We start from the raw sequence: 22,661 nt of genomic DNA on the forward strand, positions 1-22,661 counted from the left end.
AGTGACCTCCTGGTGCATGGGTCAATGCTCAACCATTGAGCCACACTAAAATCAATTTCCATTGATTTTTTAGCTAGAGTGGAAAGTGGGGGTGGGGGTGGGAGAGAAACATCAGTGTGAGACACATCCGTTGGTTGTCTCTCACACCACTCTAGCCAAGGCCGGGGAGCAGACCTGCTACCCAGTTACATCCCCTTGACCGGGAATTGAACCCTCAATTCTTTGGTCCGAGGGCCAGTGCTATAACTGCTGAAGCAAACTGGCCAGGGCTCAAACTCATTTTTAATAGCAGTTTTCAAAATTTTTTTTTCACCATTTCTTTTTCACAGGCTCGAGAACTCTTCCTAAAAGCAGTAGAAGAAGAACAAAATGGAGCTCTCTATGAAGGTAAAAACTCAGGACCCTGGATCATAGTGTCATGACATTGCTGAATAACAACTCTTTGTTACTTAGAAATTTTTTGTACTAGAGTATATTTGATATAGAACATAAGTCTCTCTATATTTGAAATTGGTTATTAAAATATCAAAAATAAAAATTGTATTTCTATAAACATCTCTCTTTCCCAAAAATATTTTGCTGAGAAATATAATATTCATAGGATGAGTAAAATGACTTTATTTTTACATTGAGGTTTTAGTATTCTTCATTATTAAAGTCTCAAAAATACTGGCACTTCAAAATAGGTTATGTTTGTTTTATAGGTGAAGTTACTTCAGGGGAGGGAAATATTAAGGATACATTGAGGAACATGTTTTCTAGGTCCTAATTGATGTTATCTGTAAAGGAATATCCTTTAACTTCGTTTCTTTTAGTAAGCTAATAGCAGTCCATAAGTAAAGAAAGTGATGGGGTTATTTACCCTGTTAGGTGTGTAATTGGGCTTTCATTTTGTGATAGTAAAGCTAATTGGGGCATTTGAATATGCCCCCAAAATAGCATTTTCAGAATTGCTGTATTATTTGCAAATATCTGCAGTGATATTTTTCACTTTGAGAGATTAAAACGGTCCAATTAATAATCTCTTCGTAGTGTTCATTCGTTTGCAGGATTCTTGTCTCCAACTTAGTGTACAGTGTGATTCACCCAGAGTAAACACACATGGCAGAATGTATTGAATTGAGTAGACTTCATCTAGTTGGCCTCGACAGCCCCATGTTCTACTGGTATTTCTCTGCGTAAGACATTATTAAATATTATAACTCGGAACCCTCTGGCCAGGAGATTTGTTGAAAAACAAACAGGTTTTAAAGGTTATTTAGCTAAATAAGAGGCAGCTGGACTAAAGTTGGATCTGACGAATAAATTCAAAAAAACTCTTTTCTTTATTCCATGCACTAGGGAGTATTTGATTTTCCTTAACTCTGAGTTTTAGAAAGAAACATTTGCTTAAAAGTTTTTTTGGTGGGGGAGTGGGGGAGGTGTTTTTGTTGGTGTTGTAGCATTTGCATGTTCAAGTCTGAAGAAGGACATCCACATAAGATCACTTCTGACAATATATAAGAGGCCAAGGGAAAAGATGGGAAGGACTACAAAACAAGAGTAAAACGCAGCATCTTAAGTTTCTATAACGTTAGCTTTAGGAAAAAGAAAGATTATTTCTGAGTAGTAAGGTTTGGAAATAAGTTTGTTCACTGAACTATTGTTGCATGTAGAAAAAGGGAATTTGGCTGTTTGTAAAGAAAGTTACCAAATTAAACCACAGTTAAGGGTAATTAAAGGAAATGACAAACGTGTGTGGTCATAGCTAATTTAGCTTTATTTCTTCTTTTAGCCATCAAGTTTTATCGTAGGGCTATGCAACTTGTACCTGATATAGAGTTCAAGATTACTTATACCCGGTCTCCAGATGGTGATGGCGGTGGAAACAGCTAGTGCGTATATAATTTGATAGACAGTAATACATAGAGTTTGTTAAATTAAAGCGTCTTTGCCCTGTTGACTCTTAACATGATAAGAAGATGGTGCTTTTCTGTTAAGTCATATCATTTTTAGTATAAAGCCATGTTTATAAAGTTATAGACATTTTTTAATTAGGGAATTTAAGATTAAAATATAGAAATGCACATTTTAAACAAAACAAATAAGGTGATGAAAGCATTTTATAATAAAAACAGTGATTATTGAAGGAGTAAATTAAAGGGCCTATTTCAACTTTCACTTTTATTTTTTTTATTCATTTTACAGAGCAAGGGGAAGGGAGAGGGAAAGAGGGGTAGAAACATCAATGAGAGAGAACATCTACTGGCTGCCTCCTGCATGCCCTCCATTGTGGATTGGGCCCACAACCCTGGCATGTGCCCTGACCAGGAATTGAACCAGCGACCTCTTGGTGCATGGCTCAACGCTCAACCACTGAGCCACACCAGCCGGGCTCAACTTTCTGAAACCTATTTAGAGTCACAGCCAAAATGTAATTAGGCCAAAACTAAAAAGTGTTAATAATGGTTGAAACTGGGTGATGAGTACATAGGGTTTCATTACACTAGTCTTTCTCCTTTTGTATATGTTTGAAACTGTACATTTTTACTTAAAAGGGGACTTTTCATTTTATTAGCAAAATGCTGAATTATAAAAGACTTAGTTTATTATTCTCTTAAGATATGTAGGTGGAATATTATTAACTATAATGTTGGTTTAAAAACACTGGTGCAGGATGTAAGCACTTCTAGAAGAAACCACATTTCATTGTGTCCAGCTCTTGAATCAGTCATGAAGGTAGCATTAATGGTTTTATATGGCAGAGATCAAGAAAACATTTTAAAGTCAGTATTTTTGAAGCTCTTTACAAAACAATTATAAAATTGTTTTGGCTTAATCCATTTATCCTCAAAAGCCCAATTTGCTGATAATAGAAGGGAAGGGAATCTGTACCCATGAGAGAATGTCAGGTTTAAAATGAACATCACCTAGAAAAATAGAGTTTTAGTAATGAGATATTATCTATTATAATACTTCTGTCATGAAATAATTAAGTTATCTTTATTTTTATTTATTTATTTATTTTTTAATCCTCATCCGAGGACATTTTTCTATTTTTTTGGAACAGACAGAGTGGGAGGGAGAGAGAGGAAGAGAGAGAGAGGGAAACATCGATGTGAAAGGGACACATCGAGTGGCTGCCACCCGCACGACCAACCAGGGCCGGTGACAAACTGCAACCGAGGTACATGCCTTTAGCGGGAACCGAACCTGGGTCTCTCCGGACCGCAGGCAGACGCTCTAACCGCTGAGCCAAACCGGCCAGGGCAAGAAGTTATCTTTATTGATAACATATGCTTATTGCCAGTGTCTTGTTAAGTGCTTATAGTATTAACACTTAAGCTTTAGATAAGCCAAATTAGAAACATCCCAATGAAGTCATTATTAATTGCCTGTTTGAACTTTTGGGCCGTAATGTTGTCCACCAAATTAGATTTCACAGTGTAAGGTAGTTCATATTTAAAAGGAATCAAGCCTTTTTAAAAAAAAAAAAAAACTTTATTATTGAGAGTATATAGATGTCCTCCATTTTTCTCTCATTCCCCCCCACCCCCCAATCTGGCTCCTGCCCTACCCCAGCCCTTCATGGCACCATTGTCTGTGTTCATGGATTATGCATATAAATTCTTTGGTTAATAACTTCCTGCTCCCCTCCCTTCTTCCCTCTGAGATTTTTAAATTTTGGGTAGAGGCATTTGGACCCAGTTCTTAGCCAGTCTTATAAATAGACTCCGAGTGCTGTTTAGAAAGTTTGTATTAAAACAGTAAAGAAGCATTTCTTTCCTGTGCAATCCCTTTATATAGACCCAGATGCTGTGAAGTTCTTCAAAGATACATTAATTTTTTAAATCAGATCTAATAAGCCCTAAAAGTCTCTCTGCTCTTTTTTGCTTTTTGTAAAATGTTGGTAAAGTAGCTCTTGAATCCATCTAGACTCAGCCACACTCACCCTTTGTTGTATTATAATAAGTTTTTCCTAGTTTTCTAACTTCATCCTCATCCAAGCCTTTTTGTACGTATGATCATTTTTAAGGTTACATTCAACAAACATGGAAAGCTAGATGTTTTCCTAGAACTCCACACATTTGTTTATATTGGTAGATGATTTGTGGACCCTGCTAAGATTTTTAAATTACATATTTTCCTCTCTAAGTGTAGGGTGATAAGGCACATCTGTTAGAAAACCCTTGGTAAGTACCTCAGATAACATCTGTATATTTTATTTTTATCCAATTAGATAGATTACAGTCACTTAAAAGAGTATGTTTATATAAGATTTAAAAAATCATGTGATATTATCTTTTTCATTAACACATGAAATCTCTACAATGAAGGTAGTAAATTAAATTTCAACACCTGTATCCCAATATTTGAAATCTTTCTGGGTGGGAATTAACATTGCTAAGGTTTTTTCTTCAGAAGACTTGTTACGGTACTCCTCTGCAAGGCAGGACAAACTTTTATCACATCAAAGAAAAAAGCAGTAAGAAGTTTGCTTTTGGATGACTTTTCTAAAGAAGATTTGAAAATACCATGAAAAATTTGTTTCTAAGTTTATGTTTATAGACTGAGGCCCTTAGTGTATTCACCTCCCTCTTGCAGCATTGAAGATAATGATGATGACAGCAAGATGGCAGATCTGTTGTCCTACTTCCAGCAGCAGCTCACATTTCAGGAGTCTTTGCTCAAACTGTGTCAGCCCGAACTTGAGAGCAGTCAGACTCATATATCAGGTAAGAATTTATGATTGTGCCCTGGCCGGTTTGGCGCAGCGGTTGGAGCGTCTGCCTGCGGTACTGAGAGACCCGGGTTCAGTTCCCGCTAAGGGCATGTACCTCGGTTGCAGTTTGTCCCCGGCCCTGGTTGGTCGTGCGGGTGGCAGCCACTCGATGTGTCCCTTCACATCGATGTTTCTCTCTCTCTCTCTCTTCCTTCCACTCTATCTGAACAAAAAATGTAAAAATGTCCTCGGGTGAGGATAAAAAAAAAGAATTTATGATTGTTATAAGTCCGTGAGAAATACTTTAACCTTAGATTTTAGATTCCCAAACTTACATGGTCAGATAACTAATCTAGTTCAAAATATGATTGGAGATCTAGTTATAATTATGGTTTGTGTATACTAATAAGCTTTTTAAAGTCCAAAGGAGATCAGAGTTTGTAGTGTAGTTCAAAGATGCCATACTTTTTCACTGAAGATCTAAGAGGGTGAATGTCTGAGCTGTTGGGGTCAGTCCTAAGAAAATTGGAGGAATCCTGGTATTTCAGGTGTTTCAGCCACGTTGAACACTTGTCCTGAGATAGACTGAATGTTTAAAAATTAATGTTTTTTTTTAATATGTTAAGTGTTTAATTAGTTTATGGGACTTTTTAGAGGAGGACAGTTGGAAATTTTCAAGATGAAAATAACTTACTGTTAAATGCAATGAAGATCACACACATACAGTAGACTATTTTTCTGACACACTTATTTTAATATATCTTGGTGGCAAAATGATCTTCTGAGGGACAGGAGTGCTTTATAAAAGTAGCTTCAGATCTGTTCTTTCCTGAAAAAAACAAAGATATTGGTGTCTTGATGTTAGGAACCATTATTACTTTTGGGTAGTTAAATACACTCATGCTGTACGTTTGAGCAATACTGACGATGTGATTCACAAATCTGTAGGAATATATAAAGGTGTCTGCCCGGAGAACATGACAGTAGAATGACAGGAGAGTCACTGACAGGGTGGTTTTCTTTTGCAGTGCTGCCAATGGAGGTCCTGATGTACATCTTCCGATGGGTGGTGTCTAGTGATTTGGACCTCAGATCATTAGAGCAGTTGTCACAGGTGTGCAGAGGATTCTATATCTGTGCCAGGTACTTACTTTTTAAAAATAACTCAGGAAGTGGTGAAAAGGTCTTTTGCCAATTTGCCAATATGGTCTTTTGCTAATTTTAATAAAAGAACTTGATTGATGTTCTAAGTAAAAGCTATTCTAAAACAATTTTGCTAAGCCATACAAGTGTGATTTTTCTCAAACTACTTAGCATTTAAAGGCTGGAATGCACTAGGTTTCCAGGGTATAGAATAATATGGTCACACATACTACTTCCATAGAGTCATGGAGTAGTTTGCATGCTAGTTTAGCTGATTTGGAAAAGAAATCATGCTGAAAAATATATATATATTCAAGCCATTTTTAGTTACTCTTAAAACAATTAAGTGGTAATGTTTTACTTTTTGATTGCACTAGAATTTTCTTTTAGTCCATTGAAAGTTACCCTATACTTTTAAAATTGTGCTGTGTGAAAAATAGCCATAGTTTAGTATAATATTATTTGAGACTTCATGGGCATCTTATGTAAAAATATGTACTTAGTCCTTAGCATCTAGACCTTTCATATAACTTTAGTTTTTAAAATTTAGATGCATTATTTTAAAATAACTAATTTCATTTCAAGTCTTATATTTTTGATTAAAACATTTGAATTGCTTGAAGTCTTTGGTTTTTGGTAATTCTTTGTACTACTCTATTTAACAAGTACCTATTAAACATCTAGTGGATTACCACTAACCTTTTGAAATGTAGGTCTCTAGGACTGTTACTTCATTAGCTCTTTTAATTATACATGACAAAACAAAAAGAAGGAATTGATTTTAAAAACAAATTTTCAGGGATAAAACTTAATGTGTTATAAAAGTAATCATTAAAGAACATTTTAAATACACATTGCAACATAAATTTGAAGGGGATCTCTTTTTGCAGTCTGGTTCAAATATTAGTAGTTTTTATATCTTTAAAACTGAGTATTTTATGTTATAAATGAAGTTAAACATATTTTGAATTGTATAAGAATCGTGAAGATTCAGTACATCTTTTAACTTTGCTTTCTCTACTAATCCCGTAACAAAGTCTTGTTGGCACTACCTATAACATATATCTCCAGTCTGACCATTTTACTACTACTCTAGAGTACAGTCTGGTTCAGACACCATTATGTCAAGTCTGGATTACGGTGGTAGCATCCCATGTGGTCTTTGCTTCCAGTCTTACAAACCTGAAACATATTCTCCATAAATCACCAGAGTGATCTTTTATTTTTCTTCTTTTTTGTTCTATCCTCCCACCTCCCCTCCCCTTTGGCAACAATCAGCTTGATTTCTATATCTGTAGGTCTGTTTTGTTTAGTTTTTTTTAATATAAGTGATATCATACAGTATTTGTCATTCTCTGACTATTTCACTTAGCATAAAAACCCTTTAGGTCCATCCATGTTGTCACAAATGGCAAAATTTCATTCTTTTTTTGTTGTTGAATAATATTCCATTGTATATACATTTTTTAATTAGATTTTTGTATTTTTTGCTGTTTTATGAGTTTCTTATCTGTTTTGGACATTGACCCCTTATTGTATGTTTCATTGGCAAATGTCTTCTTTCATTCAGTAGGTTGACTTTTTGTTTTGTTGATGGTTTCCTTTGCTCTGCAAAAACTTTTTAGTTTGATGTAATCCCATTTGTTTTTATTGCCCTTGCTGGAGGAGACATATCCAAAAAGATATTGCTGAGAGCAATGTCTTAAGAGTTTAATACACATGTTTTCTTCTGGAAGTATTAATGGTTTTAGATCTGACATTTAAATCTTTGATCTATTTTTAGTTCATTTTTGTATATAGTGTTAGAGAGTGGTTCGCTTTTTCCACACCACTTCTTGAAGAGACTGTCTTTTCTTTATTATATATTCTTGCCTCCTTTGTCAAGTAATTGAACATATAAACAAGGGTTTATTTCTGGGCTTTCTTTCTTGTTCTGTTGATCTATGTATGCATCTCTTTTTGTGCCAGTACCATACTGTTTTGATTATTATATCTTTGTAGTATAGTTTGAAATCAAGGCACTTGATACATTCCACTTTGTTCTTTCTCAGGGTTGCTTATTTACAGCCTTTTTTAAATTCCGTATTTACTTTAGGATCATTTGTTCTAGTTCTGAGAAGAATGCCATTGATATTCTGATAGGGATTGTCTTCAATCTGTAGATTGTGGGTAGTATGATCATTTTTACAGTATTTATCCTTCCAATTTGTGGACATGGTATATCCTTCCACTTATTTGTGTCCTCTTTGCTTTCTTTCTTCAGTGTCTTACAATTTTCAGAGTACAGGTCTTTCACCTTGGTTAAATGTAGTCCTACATATTTTATGCTTTTTGATGCAATTATAGATGGGGTTTGTTATTGGTGTATAGAAATGCAATTGATTTCTGTATATTGATATATTGCTTCTGAATCCTACTACTTCACGGAATTCTTTATTAGTTCTAATAGCGTTTTGTTGTTTTATTTTGGGGGAGTCTTCAGGGTTTTCTTTGTATAGTAGTATGGAACCTGCACATAATAACTTTTACTTCTTTTTTGCTGGTTTGGATGCCTTTTATTTCTTTTTCTTGTCTGATTTCTGGGCTAGAACTTTTAATACTGTACTGAATAGAAGTGGTAGTAGTAGACATCTTTGTCTTATTCCTGATCTTAGAGAAAAAGTATTCAAATTTTCACCATTGAGTATGATATTAGCTGTGGGTTTGTCATATACAGCCTTTATTATGTTGAGATATGTTCCTTCTACACCCACTTTGTTGGGAATGTTTATCATAAAAGGATGTTGAATTTTGTCAAGTGTTTTCCTGCAGCTATTGAATTAATGTGATGTATCATATTGATTTATGGATGTTGAACAATCTTGCATTCCTGGAAAGAATCTCATTTGGTTGGTCATGGTATATTTTAATGTGTTGTTAAGTAAGGTTTGTTAATATTTTGTTGAGAATTTTTACATCTGTGTTCATCAAGGATATTGACCTATAATTTTCTTTTTTTGTTAATGTCTTTGTTTGATTTTGGTATCAGGGTAATGCTGGCTTTGTAGAATGAGTTTGGAAGCAGTTCTTCCTATTCACTTTTTTGAAATAGTTTAAGAAAGATAGGTGTTAATTCTTTGACTATTTGGTAGAATTCACCTGTGAAGTTGTCTGTTCCTGGACTTTTAATTTGTTGGGAGGTTGTTGTTTTTTTTTATTACTGCTTCAATTTCATTGCTAGTAATTGGTCTGTTTAGATTTTGTATTTCTTGGTTCAGTCTTGGAAGATTATATACTTGTAGAAATTTATTCATTTCTTCCAGATTGTCAAGTTTGTTGGTATATGATTGTTCATAGTATTCTTTAATGAGTCTTTTATTTCTCTGGTATTAGTTGCAACTTCTATTTCATTTCTGATTGCATTTATTTGGGCTTTGTCCTTTTTTCTTGATGAGTTTGTCTAAAGGTTTATCTTTTGAAAGAACAGCTCTTAGTTTCATTATCTTTTCTATTGGTTTTTTCATTTCTATTTTGTTTATATCTGCTCTGATTTTAACTACTTTCTTTTTTCTGTTTACTTTGGATTTTGTGTGGTGTTTGTTCTTTTTCTCGTTCCTTTAAAAGTAGAATTAGATTATTTGGGACTTTTCTTACTTCTTAAGGTACACCTGTGTCGCTATGAGCTTCCCTTTTAGAACTGCCTTAACTGCATCCCATAAATTTGGAATAGTTGTATTTTCATTTTGTCTTTGATTTATTTGTTGTTTAGTACCATGTTTAGTCTCCATGTATTTGTGCTTTTTCTAGTTTTCTTCCTGTAGTTGATTTCTCCTTTCATGTCATTGTGGTCTGAAAAGATGCTTGATATGATTACAGTATTCTTGAATTTATTGAGACTTATTTTGTGGCTTGTAATCTATTCTTGAGAATGTTTCATGTGCACTTGAAAAATGTGTATTCTGCTGTTTTTGGATAAAATGTTCTATAAATATCTATTAAGTCAATCTTTTCTAGTGAGATACTTAAGGCCATTATTTTCTTATTCATTTTTCATCTGAATGATGTATCCATTGATGTGAATGGGGTAATTAAAACCCCTTACTATTATTGTATTACTATGGATTTCTCCCTTTATGTCTAGTAATAATTGCTTTAAAGCATGAGGTGCTTCTATGTTGGGTGTGTAGACAATAAGATCATTATACTCTCTTCTTGGCTTGACTTCTTTATAATTATGTAATGTCTTTATTTGTCTTTTTTACATTATTTTGTTTTACAATGTATTTGTCTGATGTATTGCTATCCCAGCTTTCTTTTTGTTTTTATTTGCAAGAAATATCTATTTCCATTCCTTTACTTTCAGTCTGTATGTGACTTTTAATTTGAAGTGAATCTCTTATAAGCAGCATATAGATGGGGGTCATGTTTTTGATCTGTTCAGCTACCCTGTGTCTTTTTATTGGATACTTAATCCATTTAAATTTAAAGTAATTATTGATAAGTATGTACTTACTGCCATTTTTTTTTTTTTTGGTTGTTTTTATAGTTTTTCTCTCTTCCTTTCTTCTCTTGATCTCTTCCCTTGTGGTTTGATAGTTTTCTCTAGTATTTTGTTTGGGTTTCTTTTTTCATATTCTTTGTATATCTTTTGTAGGTTTTTGGTTAGTGGTTACTGTGAGGTTTGTATATATCATTCTATTTTAAGCAGATAGGCATTTAGTTTGAATGTAGTCTATAATGATTATTTCCCCCCTTCCACGCTTTATGGTGTCAGTGCCATGTTTTAGATCATTTTGTGTTTTGTATCTCCTAACTACTTATTCTAGTTTGAGTTGAGTTTGATACTTTTTTCTTTTGACCTTCTTAGTAGCTTTTTAAAATGTCTGATCTCTATTAAATATTTGGCTTTACTTGTTAGATTTATTTTTTTCTTATACTTTATTTCTGGTTATGGCCTTTCCTTTTCTGCTTAGAGACGACCATTGGATATTTCTTGTAAAACCAGATTAATGATAATGAACTTTAGTTTTTGCTTGTCTGGGAAACTATTTCTACTTTAAATCTGAATGGTAACCTTGCTGGGTAACTTAATCTAGGCTGTAGGTTCCTTTCTTTCAACATTTTAAAGATATCCTTCCACTCCCTTCTAGCCTGTAAAGTTGCTGCTGAGAAATCAGCTGATAGGCATATGGGGTTTCTTTGTATTTAACTTGTTTTTCTCTTGCTTCCTTCAATATTATCTCATTGTCTTTAACTTTTATCATTTAATTACAATATGTCTTGATGTGCGTCTATTTGGGTCATCTAGTTTGGAACTCTGTGTGCTTCCTTGACCTGGATGTCTGTTTTCTTTCCCAGGTAAGGAAAGCTTTCAGCCATTATTTCTTTAAATAAGATTTCTGTTCCTTTCTCTTTTTCTCCTTCTGGGATCCTTAGAATGGAAATGTTTGAGCACTTGATGGTTATCCCAGAGGTCCCTTACACTATCCTTGTTTTGTTTTTTAAATTTTTCTCATTTTGCTGTTCTGATTTGCTGTAAATTTCCACCAGTCTGTCTTTCAGGTCTGATCTTTTCTTCTGTATCAGGTAATCTGCTATTGATTCCTTCTAATGTGTCTTTCATGTCAGTTGTATTCTTCATGTCTCCCTGTTTCTTTATTATACCTTCTCATTGAAGTTCACCTGGAGTTCCTCTATTTCACACTCAAGTTTGGTGAGCATCCTTAAGACCTTTTTTTTAATTCTTTATTAGGCAAATTACTTACCTCTGTTCTCTTAGTGTTTTGTTTTGTTTTTTTTCTGGGAAATTTTCTTTTTCCTTTACTTGAGAAAGATTCTGTTTCTTTCATTTTGTTTGACTTTCCATGTTCATTTGAATGTATTAGACACAATAGCTATTTCTTCCAGTTTTGAAAGTGACTTTATATAGAAATGGCTTTTGTATAGGTTCTGTGTGCCAGGTGGTTTTGACAGGCCAGTAGGAGCTGAGCAGATACTAAGGTATCCAGGACACTGGTCAGTCTACCAAGTTTAGAAGCTCTGGGTGGGGAGGCCAAATGCAGGTAGTAATGCCCTGTTAATCCTGCTTGTTCCCTTGTTCAGGGGCAAAATGTGCTCGGCAATACATCTGGGAATGTGCTGCAGTGACCTTGCAGATATGTTTGAGCACCTGGGTAGAGCCCCCGCTCACTCTATAGAGGTAGAGGGGGACATAAACAATGGCTCTCACCAGCATCTCCGACCCAGAGAGCTCCCGTGGCTCCCTAGCCTTCTCTGTACAATCTCTCCTGTTGTTGTACAGAAAGTGGTCTTGTGTAGAATGATCTCAGTGTGGGCTTTATTGCTGGGTAGTTTTAGGAAGTTGGTTGGAGTGGGTCAGGTACTTACAGCACTGGGAATACTGGCTTAAGGGGTTGGAGTGGCTCCCTGTAGGGAGGCCAGCAGGTGTGTATGATGCCCTGTTTTTCCTGTTAGCTCCCTTTATTTGGAGGCATAAGGCTCTGGGTAATGTAGCTGGGAACTCACTGTGATGATCTTGCAGGTAGGCCAAAGCACCCAAGTAAAGCCCCTGTCCGCCCTATCAAAGTGGCGGGAGACATAAACAATGGTGCTCACCAGCTCATCCAGCTCAGACAGATCCCACAGCTCCCAGAGGTCTCCTGTGGTTTCCCAGTCTTCTCTATGTATCTCTTTCTCTTGCTTGTTGTTCAGAAGCTGTTTATTCAGCCCTCAGTTGTCTCATAGGAGTAATTGCTCATTGTATATGTGTATATTTGAGTTTGCTCACAGGAGGGCATGAATTCAGCATCCTCTTATGCCACAATCTTGGACCTCTCCCCAAGTCATCTTTTAAAAGCATAAGTCATGCTCAAAATCCTGCAATGACCTCTATCTTACTTAACAACCACTCCCACCTATAAACTAGGACCTCACCTGCCCCTGACTACCCCTCAAATTATATAGTCTATACTTCACTTGCTCACTTTGCTGCAACCACGTGGCCCTTCTTGCTCCTTGTAGAGCACACCAGTCACACTCCCACCTGAGGGTCTTGCACTTGCTGTGGTTTCTACCCAGGGTACTCTTCTTCATCACCTGTCCAGAGGGGCCTCTCTTGGCCACTATCTAAAATAGTCTTTATTTCCCCACTACCATGTCTTTGTTTACCCTGCTTTGTTTATTTTTGCCCCAAACACATTACCTAAAACTTCCTCTCTGTTTTCTTGCTTTCCCACCAGTGAAAGAGCAAGGCCTTTGTCTATCAGTCTGTCTCAGGTGCCCAGGACAGTGCCTGGCAGGCGCTCCACACACACTTGCTGAGTAGAAGATGGCTGGTAGCAGGACTGTTTCTGCATATAGGGACTTAGCCTTTTATATATATTGATGTTGTAATTTTATTACTTAGAGACCCTGAAATATGGCGTTTGGCCTGCTTGAAAGTTTGGGGCAGAAGCTGTATTAAACTTGTTCCATACACATCCTGGAGAGAGATGTTTCTAGAAAGGCCCCGTGTTCGGTTTGATGGTAAGTTGAACCCTTTAGAACTCAAGAGAAATAGTGATCTATCATGCTGATTTTGATAAATACGCAGTCTTAGTTTTCTGTAACAGACCTTAAGTATCATGAGCATATCTAAAGGAAACTACAATTAAAATGAAGCCAGAAATGTGCTATGACTTTAATTTAAAATCTTTTCAATGTATTATGTTCTTAATTCATTAAAAAATGTTTCTTTTTTATAGGAGTGTATATCAGTAAAACCACATATATTCGTCAAGGGGAACAGTCTCTTGATGGTTTCTATAGAGCCTGGCACCAAGTGGAATATTACAGGTACAACTGTAGTAAACTGAGTGAGTGAAAAATTCTCTCTCTCCAAGTATTAGTTCATTAGTTATTGGACATCTGTTCTCTGTGGCTTTTGCATTTATCCACAATATGGCCTTCCAATATTATAATAGGAATGAATGGTACTCAAAGAACCAGTGGGTTACTACAAATTGACTTCCTCCTAACCTCCAAATCTAAGAGTCATTTTATATTTTAGAGTTCTTCCTTGTCTTTTGTCCTAGGTGTACTCATTTGCCTTTTCCAATAGCTTATGTTCTTATTCAGCCTTATTGTTCATCACATAATACTGTCAGTGAGAAGTTAGTAGACATGTTAGCTACTGTGTATTACGAGATTTCACTTTTGTTTGACATTAATTAGTGCTTTAGGAAAAAACATACAGAACTTTAATACAGTAATATTTAATGTAACAATTTTATTCAGTGAGTGAAACTGAAAGTTCAACAGTTCCCTCTAAGGAAGATAATAAACTGCCTTTAGTTCTTTGTTGCTGGCCTCACAGGCTCTCAGTCACATTTTAATGCTGTTTGGCCCGTTCTTTGGCCCACGGTATTAGGTTTCATGCAGTGCCGAGGTTTAGGTACCAGTGAAGAAGGACATGTTTTATGCCTGTGTGTTGTTTCCTGGTGTTCTCTCTACACAGGTACATAAGATTCTTTCCTGATGGCCATGTGCTGATGTTGACAACCCCAGAGGAGCCTCAGTCCATGGTTCCTCGCTTAAGAACTCGGAACACCAGGTAGTACTTTTCCGTAGTTTTCTGTTCAGTTCACATTTTGTATGGTTACTTGCAGGTTAATGTAATTATGTGTTTCCTTAACTTACTACTGGATGACTTAAAAAGCAGTCACTGGGTGGACATTTGTGAAAGACCCATCCCTGCACCTCTTCCCTAAAGAGGACTCTCGGGCCTTGGAAACTAAGTTAACTCACATCCTAGTTGATTCTTCTGAGCAAGTTGTTTAAACACTATTGTAATCCATTACTTCCTAGATTACCTAAATACATATAATAACTGATTAATAGATTTAAAGTATATTTTTTTAATTTTTAGAACTGATGCAGTTCTACTGGGTCATTATCGCTTGTCACAAGATACAGACAATCAGACCAAAGTATTTGCTGTGATAACTAAGAAAAAAGAAGAAGTGAGTATATAAGGTTGACCTGGCAGTTTTCTTTTTTATTTTAATACCCTGTTCATTCAAACATTCTTGATTAGAAAGGATAAAAATATAGTGTTTTATTATTTATACTATTACACAACATGTATGTTGACTTACAGCATCTTTAAAGAAGGCTGGAGGGTTTTCTGAAATGTGATTATTTTCTATTGGATCAGCTTGCTTGTTTTTCTCCAAATGGTTTCTTTTTCTGATCCAGATTTTTCACATGTGCAAATGTAAAGCCAAATGTCCTGTAAACAGTAAAATGATAACTGAGTATGTTTTTTTTTGCTCTTTTCATTTTGAATTACAAGGGACTTTCTTCCTAAATTAGCTCAGATGGGTAATTCTTTCAAAGATGTTCATATAGAGAATTTCATTTCTATGGGAAATAAGCTAATGTAAGATAATGTCCTTCTTCCTATACTTGCAAAAGAAAAAAAATCCAAGCAAATGTGATTGCTGGATTATTACACTCTAGAGGGCTTCAAACTTTTTTTTAACAGATGGAGTGCCTAGTTTTCTTTACAACCTTTCTTCGTGTGCATTTTTTAGTCCTGGTTGAAAACCATGTGTATCCTAGAAGTCAGTTGTGAGGAAGTTATAATAAATACCAGCCTATTGCTTTTATAAATTAGTGTAGGATTTGAAAGAGGTCCCCCACCCCCTTCTCTAGCTTTATGTGTTGAGATAGTTTAGGGTAGGGTTCTCCGAGAGTCCTGCTCCTATCGCTTGGTGGCCATCTGTTGTTATTTCTCTGCCTGGCTCTGGCAGGTTCCTAAAATCTGGGGCAACAGTCTGAGCAGCAGAGATAGTTGCTGCGACTGTGACCTTGGCCATTAGTTTCCTGAGGTCAGAATTGGGGAATTTGTGAGGCCCTAGTTGTTTAAGTTTTATCTAATAAGAATTTAGGAACTCCCACATAGAATACCCATTTTCTCTTCAGAATATGATACAATGAAACCGTATGTGGTATTGATATTTTTATGTTTTTAGGAGCAGATTTGCAGAAGTGTGATTCTAATGAAGCTTGTCATATCTGTTTCTCCATTGACTATTTTACTGTTATTGCAAAAAATAAGTTGAACTCTGTGCTTTTTCTGCAGTCTTCACCAATTTATCATTTTCTTTCTTCAAAAATTCTCAGTTGTTTTCAAGTAGAAGGAAATACTGGTCTTTGAGATAGGAGACAGAAGTCTTAAGTCTTAACTCCCATCTGAAACTGCTGTGTAACTTGGGTTAACTCGTTTGACCAGCCTGGGTCTTCATTTCTTCAGCCATTACATAGCAATAATACAATTATATTTAGTACTTGGGGTTATGATGATGATTTACTGAGATGATGATGAGGGGAAAATAACTTATGTTTTTAGAGTGCTTAACATTTTCAAGACACTCATACACATTTGATATGCAAGACAACTCTACTGTGTACGGATGTTATGTTGTTCTTGTACAATACATTCCTATAAATATGCTTATAGTAATGAAACCTCAGTGAAGTGAGGTTTTACTGTAGTCCATGTACCTTTTCTTTTACAGAAACCACTTGACTATAAATACAGATACTTTCGCCGTGTCCCTGTACAAGAGGCAGACCAGAGTTTTCATGTGGGGTTACAACTGTGTTCCAGTGGCCACCAGAGGTTCAACAAACTCATCTGGATACATCATTCTTGTCACATTACGTACAAGTAGGTGAATGCAATAAAAATACCAAGGTTACAGAATAAATGTATGCTTCATGTCAGGTTTAGGAAACTCTCACATAGGTTTTGAATTCCCCTGAGTTAATATTACAAAACCAGAGTACAGTACTACTCTGCAAACCCAGAAAATGGCCAGAATGAAAAAAACTGAAACTGAAAGTGGGCCAGGAAATGCCTCATCCGTGGTTCTCACAGTGCCCACGGGAGTGTGGGGGGCACCACCACCTGGAACGAGCGCAGTGTCCCAGAGCAGAATGGTAGTCACCCTCCTAAGTTGTTTATGTGTTGATTTATTCAAAGCTGTTTTAAAACACCAGATCTTTTTTCTTCCATGTTTATCTTACCATTTTTTACTTTATTTCCATTTGGTTTATCCTCAGGGATTATACACTGATTTTAACAAAACTAGTTAGGAAAGTAAGTCTGCTGAAAAGATCACTTGTATCCCAAAGAACTCTATCAGGTGGTTCCTATCTAAAGCTCTTTGTTCTATGAGGAGGATTATTTTTTTATATTTTATTTTACATAATCATGCTTAATATCTTTAAATGTTCTTCAAAACCTTATTTTCAATTACTACAATTGTATTCCACTATTGTCTTTGTTTTATTCTTTATTTTCTAACACTTTATTATGAAAACTTTTAACATACAGAAAAGTTGAAAGAATTTTGCAGTGAAGACCCATATACCTGCTTGGTACACAATATTATATTAGTTTCAGGTGTACAGTATAGTGATTTGACCTTTATGTACTTTACAGTGTGATCACTACAATAATTCTAGTAACCATCTGTCACCATGTAAACTTACCACAGTATTGATTATGTTCCCCTTCATGTCTACACCCTTCCCTCAACCCCTTCCCTTGGGCAACCATTGGTCTGTTCTGTGTCTATGAGTCTGGTGCTGTTTTGTTTGTTTCTGTTCTTTAGATTCCACATGTAAGTTAAACCATGTGGTATTTTTCTCTGACTTATTTTACTTAATGTAATAACCCCTAGGTCCATCCATGTTGCAAATGGCAAGGTTGTTTTTTTTTTGCTATTTTATTAGTTTTTATTTTTAAATAATTTTTTAAAAAATCCTCACCCAAGGATATTTTTCTATTTATCTTCAGATAGACTGGGAGGGAGGGAGGGAGGGAGGGAGGGGGAGAGAGAGAGAGAGAGAGAGAGAGAGAGAGAGAGAGAGAGAGAGAAAGAGAAACATTGACATTAGAGGGACACATCAACTGGTTGCCTCCCGCTGACCCCGAGAGAGAGAGAGAGAGAGAGAGAGAGAGAGAAACATTGACATTAGAGGGACACATCAACTGGTTGCCTCCCGCTGACCCCGACCAGGGCTGGGGAAGAACCGCAGTCAAGGTACGTGCCCTTGACTGGAATTGAACCGGCGAGTCATTGGTCCGCAGGCCGACACTCTAACCACTGAGCCAAACTGGCCAAGGCTACTTTTAAGTAATTTTTAAATTTTAATTGACATACAATATTACATTATTTCAGGTGTACAACATAGTGATTATAGATTTCTAAAACTTACGAAGTAATCACCCCGATAAGTCTAGTTATCTCTCTGACACCATACATAGTTACTACAATATTATTGACTGTATTCTCTATAGATAATTTCCACTCCATGACTGTTTTTATAACTGGCAATTTATACATCTTAATCTCTTTCCCTTTTTTACCCATCCTCTCAACCCCCCTTCTATCTGGCAACCATCAGAATGTTCTCTGTATCTATGAGTTTGTTTCTGTTTTGTTTGTTTTTTAGATTCCACATATAAGTGAAATCATATGGTATTTATCTTTCTCTAATTTCACTTAGCATAATACCCTCTAGGTCCAACCATGCTGTCATAAATGGTAAGATACCATTCTTTTATATGGCTGAATAATATTTCATTATATATATGTACTACATCATCTTCAGTCATTCATCTATCTGTGGACACTTGGGTTGCTTCCATATCTTGGCTATTGTAAATAATGCTGCAGTGAGTATAGGGGTACATACATGTCTTTTTGAATTAGTGTTTTGGGTTTCTTCAGATAAATACTCAGAAGTAGAATTGTTGGGCCCTTCTTTGTCTCTTGTTACAGCCTTTGTTTTAAAGTCCGTTTTGTCTTATACAGGTATTGCTATCCCAGCTTTTTTGTGTGTTTGTTTCCATTTGAATGAAATCTCTCTTTTCATCCCTTTAGTCTGTGTGTCTTTTGATCTGATATGGGTCTCTTGTAGGCAACATATGTACGGGTCTTGTTATATGATTTTGGTTTTTTAGAGAGAGAGGAAGGAAGAGAGAGCTAGAAACATCAGTGTGAGAGAGAAACATCGATCAGCTACCTTCTACATCCCTCCCACTGGGGATCGAGCCCGAAACCCCCAGGCTTATGTCCTGGCTGGGAATTGAACCAGGACCTCTCAATCCATGGGACAATACTCAATCCATTGAGCCACCAGCCAGGCCCACAATCACTTTTGATTGGAGCATTTAGTCCACTTTCATTTAAAGTAATTATTGACAGGTATATAGTTATTGCCATTGTATTATTCATATTTTTTTCTTCTTAAAGAAGTCCCTTTAACATTTCTTGTTATACTGGTTTAGTGATGATGAACTCCTTTAACTTTTTCTTGTCTGGGGAGCTATTTATCTCTCTTTGATTCTAAATGATAGCCTTACTGAGTAGAGTAATCCTGGTTATAGATCTTTGCTTTTCATACTTGGACTATGTCATGCCAGTCTCTCTGGCCTGCACAGGGGCCCCTGTGCACATGCTGCGGCTCCCGCTCCTCCAGGCTCCATGCTTCCCTCAGCTCCCGGTGCTCTTGCGGTTCCCGCCTTCTCTGTGTGGTCTCTCGTTTGGTGTGCAGATGCTCTTCATTCGGCCCTCAGTTGTGTCTCAGGACGAGTTGCTCTAATTCTAGGTATTCTTGTGATACGTCTTTGGGGGGAGGCAAGCTCAACGCCCTCCTATACAGCCATCCTGAACCCTTGAGTTAGGATTTGCCGGAATGAAATCCTCAGTGAGCAGAGGAGTGTGTGTGAGAAAGGAGCAGTACAGAAAGAAGTAAAAGAAAAAAGGGATTACGAAAGTGAAATATCAATTCATGTGGCTATTGAAGTTAGCGGCTGTTGGATTTGGAAGAATATTGGTTTGTAACTGAAGGCTTTCCATTCATTTGAATCCAAAATTCTGAGAGATAAGTTTTGAGATCACCTTCAATCAACCTACTTCACAACTTTGACCATTTTGCTGAAAGCTCTTTTGGCCACATTTCTATCTTACAAATAACTTTTTGCACTGATTTGGAAGGTCCTAACGACTGAGAACAAGCAGTTTTGTTTTTTTCTCACTTCCTTTTAGTTTCTCTCAATCTGTGGACTTATTTTTCTTTTCAAAGAAAGAAGCCAAACCCAGAAGTAGAACCAAAGAAATGAAAAGCATCATGTTTTAGGAGAAAAAAAGACATAAGAGGCAATGTTTGTAACTGTTAATGATCATATTGACTTCCTTATAATAGTTAAGGCACTTGAATTTTCTGCTTTTGTTTGTTTCCCCTTTGGGGGGAAAATATGAATATATAAAAGACTGTAGTAGTATAACTTATAATCTGCTTCCCCTCCCTCCCATCTGTAATTATGTTGTTGATCACACAAATACTAAATCATTAAATTCTATTCTAGAATTATGATTCTTTCTAAAGTACATTTTAACAAGAGCCTTAAAATGTCTATAGCTTTGACTTAGAAATTCTCTCTTTGGCATCTGTCCAAAGGACATAGTAAAAAGTATCACATTTTTAATTGCCAAATACTGAAAACAGCCGTATCTCCAACAAGAGAGGACTTAATGAGTAAATTGTGGTACAAACAGATAGTGAAATATTATGCAGCCACTAAAAATGACTTCTGAAGAGTATTTCATGATGTTAGGAAATGCATATGTCATAGTGTTAAATAAAGAAAACAGCCCTGGCCGGTTTGGCTCAGCGGTAAGAGCGTCGGCCTGCGGTCCTGAGAGGCCCGGGTTCGGTTCCCGCTAGGGGCATGTACCTCGGTTGCAGTTTGTCCCCGGCCCTGGTTGGTCGTGCGGGTGGCAGCCACTCGATGTGTTCCTTTCACATCGGTGTTTCTCTCTCTCTCTCTGTTCCTCTCTCTCCCTCCCACTCTACCTGAACAACAACAAAAAAAAAAAATGGGAAAAATGTCCTCGGGTAAGGATAAAAAAATAAAAAAATAAAAAGAAAACAGATTATTTCCCGGCCGGTGTGGCTCAGTGGGCTGAGTGTCGTCCCCTGGACTGAGAGGTCCTGCTTCGATTCCCAGTCAGGGCACATGCCTGGATTTTGAGCTTGATCCTTGGTGGGGGGCATGCAGGAGGCAGCCGATCAATGTTTCTCACATAGATGTTTATCTCTCTTCCTTCCGCGCTCTCTAAAAAAATCAATAAAAACATATTTTAAAAATAGCTTGATAGAGGTTGATGTATTTGGAAGAAACACTGAGAAAAGTGCTTTGTATTGCTGTATCTGAATGATAGAAGAGTTATGACTTACTTTTTTTGTATTTTTCTAAATTTTTAAAATTTTCTACAGTGTGCCCACATTATTTAGATTTTACTGAGATGTATTAAAATTTTTTAAAGATTAACGTAAAATATACTCCACCCCAGAAATATGCAAGGATTTTAAATGAGTTGAGTTTTCCTGGTAATTTGTAATTTTGTGCATTATTTCCAGGTCAACTGGAGAGACAGCAGTCACTGCTTTTGAGATTGACAAGATGTACACCCCTCTGTTCTTTGCCCGAGTGAGGAGCTACACCGCTTTCTCAGAGAGGCCTCTGTCAGTCAGTGTGCATGAGTAAAGGCATATCGCGCGGAAGAGCACTAAGTTATAAATGTACATATATATATATATCTGGAATTGGAACTTATTTTGCATTGTTGGAATTCTTTTAAGAAGAGTATAAATTGATTATTTTGTTTTTATTTAAAGGGATAGTTGATTCTTGGGGTGTTTTGAATTAAGAAGTTGAAATTATAAGTTGTTTAAACACATTTATGTTGTGAAAAAGCGTAATATGAGCTTTAAATTATGTCCTTTTTCAAGCAGATTTCTGTCACATAAGCCTTCTGCCTGATCCTCCCAATGTTTAATGCGTCAGGAGAGAGCTTTATTGGATAAGCATTTCTTTCACGCATGACATAGTGTCCTTGCACTACAGGCGCAAAATGTGAAAACCTCTTCTGGATTTGTTTGAAACTGTTTGACCAATAAAGATTACAAATAAATTTTTCTTTCAAGAAAATGTATTTGGATGACCTTTTTAAAACATCAGAATAATAAACAGTCCCAGGGTAGCCAGTGAAGGCTCAAGAGTCATTTCTTCATTTCATCATTGGCTTTTATATGTAGCCACAGACCAGATACCTATACTCTGACCTCATCCAAGCACCTTACAGATTATGACATTACATGAGATGACACTAAGTGAGAAAGAGTGGACCCCTCAGGACTGGAACACTCCAACAAGATGAACTAGGCGTCGTCATTCCAAAGGAACAGGAGGAGATCATGTGAACCCAGGCCTACCCTTTTCCAGAATTAAAGTTGGGAGAGAGCTAGTGATCAAGTAAACTGTATGTTACCTCCCAAGTCACAGTACTAGTAAAGTTTCAGAGTTTGTCTGGCAGCCGTCTACCATGGATTCAGGTTTCTTTTTGTGATTCAGACATACCTTCAGTCCGTCCTCATGTTTTCTGAAATCAACATCTTTCAAGTTCATGTCATAGTTAAAAGACACTTCACACATTCCTGCAATGAGTATGGAACAGGGCTCTTAAAAAGCAAATACATGTTATGTTAAAGATGAAAAGTGCCCAGCCAGTGTGGCTCAGTGGTTGAGCGTTGACCCATGCACCAAGAGGTCGCCGGTTTGATTCCCGGTCAAGACACATGCCCAGGTTGTGGGCCCGATCCCCAGTGAGGGGCATGCAGGAAGCGCCAGTTGATGTTCTCATCGATGTTTCTATCTCCCTCTCTCTCTAAAATCAATAAAGAAAAAATATTGTTAAAACAAGATGAAAAGCAAACATGT

At 36.5% G+C, this 22,661-nt stretch overlaps 1 protein-coding gene across 3 annotated transcripts in view; it reads left to right on the forward strand.

The window, feature by feature from the left end:
• The window catches only part of FBXO9 (F-box protein 9), a 30,742-nt gene extending 8,877 nt beyond the window's left edge, over positions 1-21,865 (forward strand). For all 3 annotated transcript variants that reach the window (XM_036248507.1, XM_036248508.1, XM_036248509.1), the window contains exons 4-13: positions 330-387; positions 1,775-1,874; positions 4,585-4,715; positions 5,731-5,845; positions 13,230-13,348; positions 13,567-13,657; positions 14,319-14,414; positions 14,730-14,823; positions 16,384-16,535; positions 21,302-21,865. In XM_036248507.1, coding sequence (XP_036104400.1) covers positions 330-387; positions 1,775-1,874; positions 4,585-4,715; positions 5,731-5,845; positions 13,230-13,348; positions 13,567-13,657; positions 14,319-14,414; positions 14,730-14,823; positions 16,384-16,535; positions 21,302-21,428 — 1,083 coding nt within the window. In that variant the 3' untranslated portion in view covers positions 21,429-21,865. The remainder of the gene's footprint in view (positions 1-329; positions 388-1,774; positions 1,875-4,584; positions 4,716-5,730; positions 5,846-13,229; positions 13,349-13,566; positions 13,658-14,318; positions 14,415-14,729; positions 14,824-16,383; positions 16,536-21,301) is intronic.
• The last annotated feature ends 796 nt before the right edge of the window (positions 21,866-22,661 follow it).

This window comes from Molossus molossus, unplaced genomic scaffold (assembly GCF_014108415.1).
Source record: "Molossus molossus isolate mMolMol1 unplaced genomic scaffold, mMolMol1.p scaffold_m16_p_8, whole genome shotgun sequence".
NCBI classification, from domain to species: Eukaryota; Metazoa; Chordata; class Mammalia; order Chiroptera; family Molossidae; genus Molossus; species Molossus molossus.